Source organism: Theobroma cacao, chromosome 5, assembly GCF_053813885.1.
Source record: "Theobroma cacao isolate CCN51 chromosome 5, ASM5381388v1, whole genome shotgun sequence".
Lineage (NCBI taxonomy): Eukaryota > Viridiplantae > Streptophyta > Magnoliopsida > Malvales > Malvaceae > Theobroma > Theobroma cacao.
In genome coordinates, this window is record NC_142643.1 from 9803768 (window position 1) to 9814985 (window position 11218).

Sequence of the window (11218 nt, forward strand, 5' to 3'; positions counted from 1 at the left end):
GTTTGAAATGAGGGGTTTTAACCAAAAATTAGACTAAATTGCATGGTTTATCGTAAGTGCATTGTGTTTTCTAAAACATTCCTTGTTGTTGCTTGTTCCCTTCCTATGTTCACTCACTAGGTTTATACTCAAGTTTTTAAAACTTTATGTTTTCATATTCAGAGGCAGTTGGGACCTAGATTGAGTGTTCACATATGCTTGTCTTCTTGGTAGGTACTATGGCATCTCAGTAGCGGTACCTTCACTTAAAGTCACTCCGCTGATGGTTGAGAGTCTTTTGTCTGTATACACGTATATGTCATGTTAACTACTAGGAGTCATGTTATAAATGAAGTATGTATATGTTGGATTGATGATGATGCCCTTATGAAACGACAATGAATGACAGTACTTTGAGATAATACAAATATGAATATTCGGTTGCTATAAAATATTACTGAAACATTTACCGTTGAGAATCACAACACATGGTTTTAAAGATGATGGATGGAATGAGGAACAGGATCTCATAAATATGCTTGCTTGGGCCTAGTGGGCTATGCCCATTGAGCCCATGCACCAGTCATGGCCCGAGATTTGGGCTGTGACAATAAAGAGGAACATGAACAACATCTTAAGATTGTGCTTCAAGTGTTAAGAGATCAACAATTATATACGAAGGTCTCCAAGTGCAAGTTTTGGCTTGATAGAGTTAGCTTCCTAGGTCATGTGATTTCTAAGGATGGAGTTATGGTTGAACCAAAGAAAATAGAGGCAGTGGGGAAATAGCCAAGGCTAACCTCTATGATGGAGATTCAAAGCTTTTATGGTTTAGTGGGATATTACAGACGATTTGTCAAGGATTTCTTTAAACTTGCAGCACCGATGACTAGATTGACTCAAAAGAATATGAAGTTCTAATGGAATGATGCTTGTGAGAAGAGCTTTTCTAAAGCTTAAGAGTTATCTTACTTTAGCTTTCGTATTTAGCCTATTGTAGGGAGTAGGTGGATATACAGTTTGTTGTGATGCCTCACGTGTTGGTTTGGGATGTGTGGTGATGCGACATGACAAGGTTATAACTTATGCCTTTAGATGATTGAAAAAACATGAGCAAAACTATCCCATTCATGACTTAGAGATGGCTGCCATTATGTTCACACTTAAGATTTGGAGACATTACTTTTATAGGGAGACGTGTGAGATCTACACTGATCAAAAGAGTCTCAAGTACATCTTTGAGCAGAGAGATCTCAATCTTAGGCAACGTAGATGGATAAAGTTGCTTAAAGACTATGATTACATTATCCTATACCATCCCGGCAAGGCTAATGTGGTAGCCAAAGTTTTGAGTCAAAAGTCTATGGGGAATTTAGCCCATATCACCGTTGATAGGAGACCCTTGGTAAGGGACATCCATGGTTTAGGAAACATGGGAGTACATCTTGAGGTCAATGATTTTGATGTTATATTAACACACTTCCAAGTTAGGCCTATGATACTTGATCACATTAAGGAAGCTTAGGATAAGGATGAATGGGTGACCAAGGCCTTAAATGGTGCCCAAGGGAATAAGGGGCAACACTTAGTTAAGGATACCAACTGGTTACTTCGTTATGACCAAGAGTGTATGTGTCAGATTTAGATGGTCTCAAGAAAGAGATTCTTGAGGTGCACATTTTTCAGCTTATATAGTACATCTTGGATCCACCAAGATGTACCATGATTTGAGAGAAGTATACTGGTGGGCGAGTATGAAGAAGTATACGTTTGTGGGTAAGTGTTTAGTATGGCAACATGTTAAGGCAGACCATCAGATGCTCGCAAGTTTGCTACAGCCCTTAACCACATATCTATGGATTTTGTGACGAGGTTACCTCGCACTAATAAAGGGTATGATTTCATTTGGATCATTGTAGGCAAATTGTCTAAGTTTGTTTATTTCTTATAAGTGAAAGTCACCTATGGGACGACCTAGTATGTGAGGCTATATATTGAGGAGATAGTGCGATTACATAGGATTCCAATTACCATAGTCTAGAGTAGAGGTACCTAGTTCACTAGTCAATTTTGAGGCAAATTCTAAGAGGTTATGGGAACCAAGCTAAATTTCAGCACCACCTTTCATTCTCAAACCGATGGACATTCTAAGAGGACTATACAGATCTTGGAGGTTTTGTTATGGGCTTGTGTTTTGGATTTTGGAGTTACTTGGGATCAACACTTGCTTTTGATAGAGTTCGCCTAGAACAACAGTGACCAAACTAGCATTGAGATGGTGCCTTATGAGACATTATACGAGTGTAAGTGTAGATCACCTATCGTTTACTTTGAGGTTCATGAAAGAAAGCTACTTGGACTGGAGATTGTTCAAGAAGCCACTGACAAGATTCAACTGATTCGAGATAGGTTGTTGACCTCTCAAAGTCAACATAAATCATACGCTGACCATAGACGTCGAGACTTAGGGATTGAGGTGGGTGACCATGTATTCTTGAAGGTTTCACCTATTAAGGGAATCATGAGATTAGGCAAAAAGGGCAAGTTGAGCTCGAGATATATTGGACCCTTTGAGATCTTAGAGAAACTTGGTGCAATAGCATATAAATTGGCACTACCCGCTGATGTTTCCAATATTCATTTAGTGTTTCATGTGTCTGTTCTTCTTAATTACAATCTTAACCCATCTTATGTGATTTGTTATGAAGAAACTCACTTGGACAATGATCCGTCTTATGAGGAACTACCAGTACAGATCTTGGATAACCAAGTAAATTGATTGCGCACCAAGGTTGTATATTTGGTGAAAGTCTTTTGGCGTAACCAATTTAAGGTGGAGATGACTTGGGAAGCTGAGGATGAGATATGCACAAAGTATACCCACCTATTTCAAAATTGAGGTAAGTAACTTTTGATTTAAATTTGAGGATGAATTTCTTAAGGGGGAGAATGTGAAACCTGTAGTTTCCGTTGCGTGGATAAATTAGATAATTAACTTGGTGAGCTTAGGAAATGCAAAGACTAGCCAAGGAACCTTAATTTCATCCTTGAGAATTCACAAAAAAAGGTTATGGATGTTGTGGAAGGGAATTAGAATGGAAGCAAGACTTGAAAGGAACAAATTTCGTAAATTTAGACCTAAGAAGTTGACCCTAGTGCATAGAAAGTTGACCTTGTGAAGCAAAACTAGGGAAGTGCACACATTCTGGTCCAAGATCGACTATAGACCTTCTGTAGTCGATCTTATGAAAGAAAAATGAATGAAATGTCAACATTTCAGTCCAAGATCGATTATAAACCCTCTATAGTCGATCTTGTGAAGGAAAAATGAATGAAACATGAACATTCTAGTCTAAGATCGACTATAGATCCTTATAGTAGACCCTAGACTACCTAGTCAGCCTAAAACGGGCTTAAAAGCCCTAAAACCTGAGACTCACTCATTTTTCTTACATCTCTTTGTTTTTCTAACCATTTTCTCTCTAATTTCACATCCTTTAAGACCTTCAAACTCCATCATCAAATCTTGGATTCTAAGTGCTAAAGGTAAGGATTTTCACTCCCAAAACTTGGTTTTGATGATTTTTGTTTTCCCTCTCTAAAAGCTAGAAAATTTTTTTAAGCATTCAAGATTTGGGTAGATCTCTTTACTAGAAGCTCACCAAGGAGGAAAAATAGGTAAAATAAGTTGTTTACTTAATGGGTGTGAGGTTTGGAAGAAATATTAGTGGAAATCATTAGAAATAAGTGAAGACTAAATAAAGTTAGAAATGGGTGTTCAAAGTATTTTGAAATTATTATGGGTTTTTTAGAATACTGATGATTAAACCTCATTTTTAAGTACTATTAGAGTAGTTTGATTTTGTTGTAGAAGTAGAGCTTTTAATGAAACGTGCTAAGAGGAAAAGGCACGCTTCAAGAGGTGGGTAGATGTGACATTTTTAATTATTTTAGCATAATAAAGCATGTTTATTCTACAACCTCTCATTAAAACATATTTTGATGAACTTTGTGACGTGAACGATGGTTTCAAATTTATTTTATGAAATCTACATATACTATGTAAATATGTTATTATGTACTTAGTTTTGTGCTTGGGGAACAAGCCTTTCAATTGTTTGATGCCTCAAAATATGATATTTGTCTATGGATAATTGCTTGATTGATGACTCGAAAATTTGAAATGAATAATGATTAATAGTCATAGACCCTAGCATGGGGTTAATTTGTCTTTGAGATTGATGATTTTGATTTAGTCTTCACTTCGAACTTCTATTGTATAGATGGTTGAATTCATCCTATGCTTGGAAATAGGCATTGAACAGTTTGACTTCATTTAGTTTTGAACCCTTTGATCTTGGATGGTGAATGGATTTACCTTTTCATTTGGAAATGAATATTTTGGTATTTGGAAATATAACACAAAATATTTTAGTGGAGCCTACTTGAGTTATGGACTTGTAGCTAGTGATAGTAGCCACTAGCCATTGCGCATGATGCATAACTTTGATTGGGTAGCTAACGGAGTGCTACTCCCTTTGATTTTGTTTCATTTGGTAGTTGATATGATCCTACCTCTTTTGATATACAGTCGATGACTATCATGTATTCGACCACTTTGGTGCTACGACGGAGTTTGATTTGATTGTCCATAATGTGTAGTGCTCTACAATCTATTTATAATGATATTTGACACTATGGAATTGGGATTTGATATTTGTTTTGACTTTGTACTTTGGAATTGATATTGTTGATTTTGGATTTTGGTTTCCCTAGTTGTTTAAACTTTGGTCCTTGAATTTTGCATTTGTTTTGACCATGGTGCTTGAGTTTCTATTTGTTTTGATTCTGGCATTTGGATTTGGTATTTGTCTCGACCTTGATCTTTGAATTGGGTAATTGCCCTGACTTTCGTGTTTAGGTTTGATTTACTCAATGCAATACAATTTATGTTATTTTTGAAACCCATTCGTTTACTTTAACTAGAGATAATAACATTATTTCATTTTCTTTGAAACTAAACCTTTGTTTTCCTCAACATCTTTTACAAAAGCTTTAAAGCTCGATATTTATAAATTGTTTTCTTGGAAATACTTGAATGTTTTACAAACCATTATTCTTATTTCAAAGGCTTAAGAATAGATTTTCAACAAAATGTTATAAAATCCTTTTAAATAAATTTGTATATGTCGAGATGATGGTATTGAAGTTTTTTTATCTGTGATCATACTTGACACATAACTCCCACCTTGGGATGCTTGATTTTGCTTGGGAATTGAATTCCCCAAACTCTTTGAATATTTGTTATGGTTGAAAGGCGAACTTGATTTTGTTTAAAATGGATTACTTGCATTATTTTAAAAAAATATCTTTAATAAACACTTTCCCACTTAGGTTATTCCCCTTCCCCGTATCTATTTAAAGAGTTATTTATAACTCATAAATATAAGATGTATTTGTTTTTGCAGATCAGTAGTTGCTTAAGCTTGTTGTCCTTTGGAAGGAGCTACTTCCATAGTTAGCATTGTTAGGTATTTGATAAAGCATCTAGTAGGTGTCAACCTTTTTATTTCGAGTCGTACTTTGCTGGTCTTATTTGGTTTGGTCATTTTATAGATATGAATATGTTTATGTCTTGTATTAAATGACATGCATTTGAGATATGCCATGAAAAGGCTACATTTGTATTTGCCACAAAATGGCCCATACTTGTTATTTTGATATGTGTTACTTTTGCATTTTGAGCATGTGAGCGTGCATGCTACAATGATCTATTCCTATGTGATATAATATGTTCATGCGTGTTTGATGTATGGTTCCATGGTGATGAGTCTTACAAGGTTAATTCGAGTAATTGCTTTATTTGTTCATCTTAGGCTTACATGGGTTAAGAGGGTCACTCCCATCAATACCCTTTCACCGGTTATGGCTCTCGGGTTTGGATCATGACACCAATCTTCCTGAAATCACTAGAAATGATGTTAATACTATGACTCTAATATTTGGATTTAAGTTCTTGGATGCTCACCTCAATTATAATCCTAACATATAGGGTTTAGATCAACACATTTAGATGATCATGCCAATGGTATATCAAAGATTATAAAGAGATGAAACATGAGTCCACTATCCATCAAGATTTTGATTCTACCATAAGCTAATGCATAGGTGTGAGATTAAGATTAAAGAACCACCTAACTTAAACTTAAGTCTAACGTGATTGTAGTTCACTTGATAGTGTCATTACTCGAAGTCAATTACTCCGATAAATTGAGACTCATCATTCCCTTGAAGTGAATCACATTCTTTTTGTTAGAAGTAATCTGGACACTACAGTCTTAACACAATAAAATAACCTGATTTATTTTTCAACCGTGAACAATTTTAGATTATATTAAAATACATATCTCCTATGTATGCCTTTTCATACAAATGTATTTTAATTCCTCATTAGAATCTTGGCACCTTTATAACTAGATAGTAAATGCTTACTTATAACAAACTCTTCATCTTGTTTATCAAAATGTACTTTCACTACAAATAAAATAAATGAAATTGAACATGAGAATATACTTGTTTTCCAAGGCACCGTATTCTCAAATTCCTAACATACGGTTGTACCATAAGCAGATGCATAGGTGTGAGATTAAGATTTAAGTAACGGTCAAACTAAATCTTGATTCTTATGTGATTCTAGCTTAAATTATATTGTTATTACTCAAAGTCAACTACTTTGATTATTTGAAACTCATTATTCCCTCGAAGTGAATCACATTTCTTACGTTGGAAGTAATCAAGACACTACAGTCTTAACATAATAAAGTGACCAACTTTATTATATGATTGTGAACAATTTTATATTCAATTAAAATACATGTTTCCTATGTATGACTTTTCATTCAAATGTATTTTAATACTTCAATAGAATCTTGGTACATTTATAACTACATAATACATGCTTACTTAAAATAAACTCTTCGTCTTATTATCAAAATGTACTTTCATTAAAAATAAAATAAATGAAAATAAACATGAGAATGTACTTGCTTTCTAGGGCACCATATTCTCAAATTCCCAACACGATAAGTCAAAGTGCTATTATTTTCTACTTATCTACATTGTTAGTGGTCTTGTACGCTGGACAAATGGGGTCCTAGGTAGTGGGGGCTTGTCACTACCCTTGGGTTGGGAAAACCCTTGGTTTGCTTTGTATGGCACTTCTCGAGCTTAGGCTCCACAAAGAAAAGTTGTTTAAATATTGATTTAGAAATTGAAATGGATTTCCTCTTTGGATTTGTGACTAAAACGTATGATTTATTGAATGATGTGTAATCATGAAATGCTTTCTTCGAAAATGTTTAATAGTTTGAGAAACATGTCTAAAGTTGTGGATTGAAATTGAGTTTGCCCATTATTAATATGATACGTTTTGTAGATGGTTATTAATCTTTGCAATGTGTATGAAAAATAGTACACTTTTTTAATGTTTTATCTAAAAATTGTTGTGATACTTTGAATCTAAGTTACAAGGACTTTAATACTTTTAGACTATTTGTATTCAACTTGAAAGGTTTGGTTTTATTCGCATATGCATTCGTTTTGGTTTATTATAAATTGCATGATCTCAAATGAAACTAGTTTGTTATGAAAGACATCATGCAACAGCTTCTTCCCTTACTACCTTGCTCACTAAGTTAATTTTATACTTATATTTTCAAATTCATGTTTTGGTTTTTAGATCAATAGATTTTTGGGTCATCATCGGTGGAAAGGTCTCTATTCGCTATCTAGGTAGGTTCTGGTCGAAGGCATTTAGGTAGAATTTGTTTACTTTTGAGTCCACTCCACTATCTAAGTTAAGTCATACTTTGTATTTAACAGTGTACGTTCACACTTATAACTAGCCAATGATTTGCCTTAGTTATCTAGAAATGTAATGAAATGCTTGAGCAAATGGTTGTGCATTTGATTGACTTGCGGACACGGATTTTGTTTGGTGAATATATATATATATATATATATATATATATTTGTACAAGTTGAGATGCATTCTCATATAATCATGTTATGTTATTTGTTTCTGCCTGCTTATATCTAAGGTTTGCTTGGATCGAGTGGGTCTTACCTATTATGCCCTAGCCCTGGTCATGGCCTAAGATTGGGTTGTGACAGAACCCATCCAAACCTGATGCCTTTTCCCATCACAATTGCTAATGGATTCCCATAGCTACAATTTAGTGAAGATTTCTCTAACAAGTTAATTGATTGCTCTATAAGGACATTGAATTTAAAGTTCATATCTCTCAATTTGATTACTTTTTTTGGTTATAAAATTCTTCAAAATGATTCGCCACTTCAATTTTGATAGTCTTGTGTTCCTCTATTAATTGACGCAAGATGTTGGGCCACCTAATGAAATAAGCCCCCCCCCCCCCCCCCCCCCCCCCTCCTCTTTCCTAAAGCCATCAAGTGGAAGAATTTGATATATTCCTATCACCTTCAAAAAATCTTTAATGATGGGACTTTTTTAGGAGACTTATTGAAACGAGCTTTCCTAGGAAATTTCTTAGGTGTGGAAAAATTTCAAAATTTCACTAAAACGTTGAGATAGTCTAGGAAAGTTGTTTTAATATAAGGATTTTATTCATGCATTGACAAAAATAAACACAGTAAAAGATGATAATAATAAAAATAAAAAATGTATAAAATTCAAAATAAAAATTACCCATGCCAGATATCTAATAAACCTGACAACAAAGACTTTTTGAGGAAATAAGCATGTCATTTCTAATACTGTCAAGGTGAGAAGGTTTTCGAAAACTCCCACTAGAGTGTTGGAAGGATCTAAGAAAAGTCTATGATATTTAACAATATAAAAAATAAAATATAATAACTAAATAATAATTAAGGGAAATGGGAATTAAATTAAGAATCTATAATTGAGGCTAAAATAGGATTATAAATGGTTAATTGGTTTTATTCTTCGAACGAGCAACAAAGGGATATTAATTCTTCCCTATGCATAACCATATTCTCAGATCCATCTCTTTTATGTAGACCAAAACCTATTATTTTTAATGAACTTAAACCAAGCTTAATATCTCATTAGAAGGGATAGATTTAATCAGGTGACCAGTCACATCTAAACAAAAAAAATTCATGGTGACTTTCGAAACTCATATTGAGATGGTTGGGTTCTTGAATCCGCATGTTGTGACAGCTAGCACAAATTTAAATCATGCAAGAACACAACTGTCTTTATTATTAGTCCAGATAATGTAGATTAAAAATCATTGAATAATGATGAATTATCTTACCATAGTGAGCAACAAATTAAATACTCTTACCAATAATCATGTATCTTAAAATCTTGACAAATGGATTTGTTAGCCTGTAATGCACTCTTCTATTAATCTTCAAATTAGCCTTCATACCCTTGTTTACCAACTCAGCCTTTCAATGATTTGTCCCATCTCCCTCACTATATAAAGACCTCATTGCCTACCATTCAGGCAACCCAGTTCTCTTCTTCACCCCTTGTCATTAATATATAGTTCAAAAAAAAAAAAAAAAAGAGCCCAGCCATTTTCGAAGCAATAGCCATGACAAGAAAGAAGGTGAAGCTTGCATGGATAACAAATGATAGCACTAGAAGAGCCAGTCTCAAGAAAAGGAGGTTAGGCTTGTTAAAGAAAGTGAGTGAGCTCACCACCCTATGCGATGTCAATGCTTGTGTCATCATCTATAGTCCGGACGAAATCGAGCCCAAGGTGTGGCCGTCACACAACGTGGTGAAACAACAGCTTATATGGTTCCGAAGCATACCCGAGTTGAACCGGCAGAAGAAAATGATGAACCAAGAAACCTACCTTAAAGGAAAGGTTACGAAGGTGCAAGAACAATTGACGAAGTTGGAAAGGCGGAACAAGGACGTCGAGATGGCCCATCTTACGCATCAAATCAATCAAGGCAAACGGCTTGACGAACTTAACCTTAGTGAACTACGTGGGTTGACTTGGTTGGTGGAAGAGAACATGAAGGAGATTAAGAAACGGATTGAGTTTCTCGAACGAGCTCTTTTTGCACCTACATATGCTCCTCATCATCCACATCTTCCTTTTCCTCCCCAAAGCCATACAATGAATGAAACGGCCCGAATTGGCAGTGGCAGCGTCGACCATGGTCGAGACGAGAGGACTCCCATCGAGCCCTTGCTATGGGACCAACGGTTCATCGATATGATGAACAATAATGAACTCAAATCTGCTGGCTGTATTAGCATAAGGAGTGATATGGTCATACTATATCGCTCATTTGCTAAAAGTGCTACAGATGATCTGAAGCTGCCAAGACACTCATTTGGTGGCAGCTCCAGTGCTGCAGTTGACATGGGGCTACCTCTTACTAGTTTTAGACCCCATGGTGCAGGTGCAGGTGCAGATGACATGTGGCTGCCTCATGAGTGTAGGATCGGAGGCAGCAAATTTGGCCCTTTTGGGAATGAGATAGAGCTAGGACCGTACCTTTTCCGTGGACACATACGAAGCAGCTTCTTCGAGACTGAGTTAAGGTTGCCGCCTTTCAAACGTTACGGAGGCAGCAGTAGTGATGCTGGTAGTGATTTTAGACTGCCATTTAATGGGAAAACCTGGGCAAACAATCTCTCTCCTTGAATTTAACTTTCTTTATTGTTTAGCTGCGTCATGTATCCACAAGAAGTCATATTCGTGAGTTTATGAGTATGCCTAAATTAGTTTCTCTGTTTTGTGGTGTTGTTTAATTTATTGGCCAGGTTGTTGTTATTTTGTTATTTAGTTTCAAGTTAATTATGATTTCATAAATATAATGTTCTTGCCTTTTTTTTTGTTTTATAAAGCATATAAATTATTGAGAAAATAATTGAACTAACTTAGAATATATATCTCAGCAAACAATAACTGAAAACCAAGCACTAACTCTCCATATTTGTACAAAATAAGATTCATATTCTCATCGTTATTCCCATTCAGTTTGTTGTAAGAAATGAACTCAACTGTCACAAAAAAAAAAAAAAGACTGTACATATCAATGGAATTGACCAATAGTGCAACGGAGCACTACTCCAAGGAAATAAAAGGGATATGGGAAAACAACGTATCAAAGAAATATAAGGTTCCAACTACAAAAATTTATCATATGCCATATTTTATGTATATAATATATATATATATATATATATTGAAGTTTTGAATTCACTTTT

The 11218-nt window shown here is 34.9% G+C and overlaps 2 protein-coding genes across 2 annotated transcripts; both read left to right on the forward strand.

Annotated features, from left to right (window-relative positions):
* The first annotated feature begins 2254 nt into the window (after nucleotides 1-2254).
* Nucleotides 2255-2758, forward strand: LOC108661929 (uncharacterized). The gene has a single exon (XM_018120921.2). It carries the CDS (start codon nucleotides 2255-2257, stop codon nucleotides 2756-2758), a length of 504 nt encoding a protein of 167 aa, XP_017976410.2.
* A 6823-nt stretch (nucleotides 2759-9581) lies between these two features.
* Nucleotides 9582-10652, forward strand: LOC18598427 (agamous-like MADS-box protein AGL81). Its single transcript, XM_018120922.2, has one exon. It carries the CDS (start codon nucleotides 9582-9584, stop codon nucleotides 10650-10652), a length of 1071 nt encoding a protein of 356 aa, XP_017976411.2.
* Nucleotides 10653-11218: the final 566 nt, after the last annotated feature.

Excerpts from the sequence above, each read along its gene's own strand:
- LOC108661929 (XM_018120921.2), top strand. The coding sequence starts at position 2,255 with ATGGTGCCTTATGAGACATTATACGAGTGTAAGTGTAGATCACCTATC.
- LOC18598427 (XM_018120922.2), top strand. The coding sequence starts at position 9,582 with ATGACAAGAAAGAAGGTGAAGCTTGCATGGATAACAAATGATAGCACT.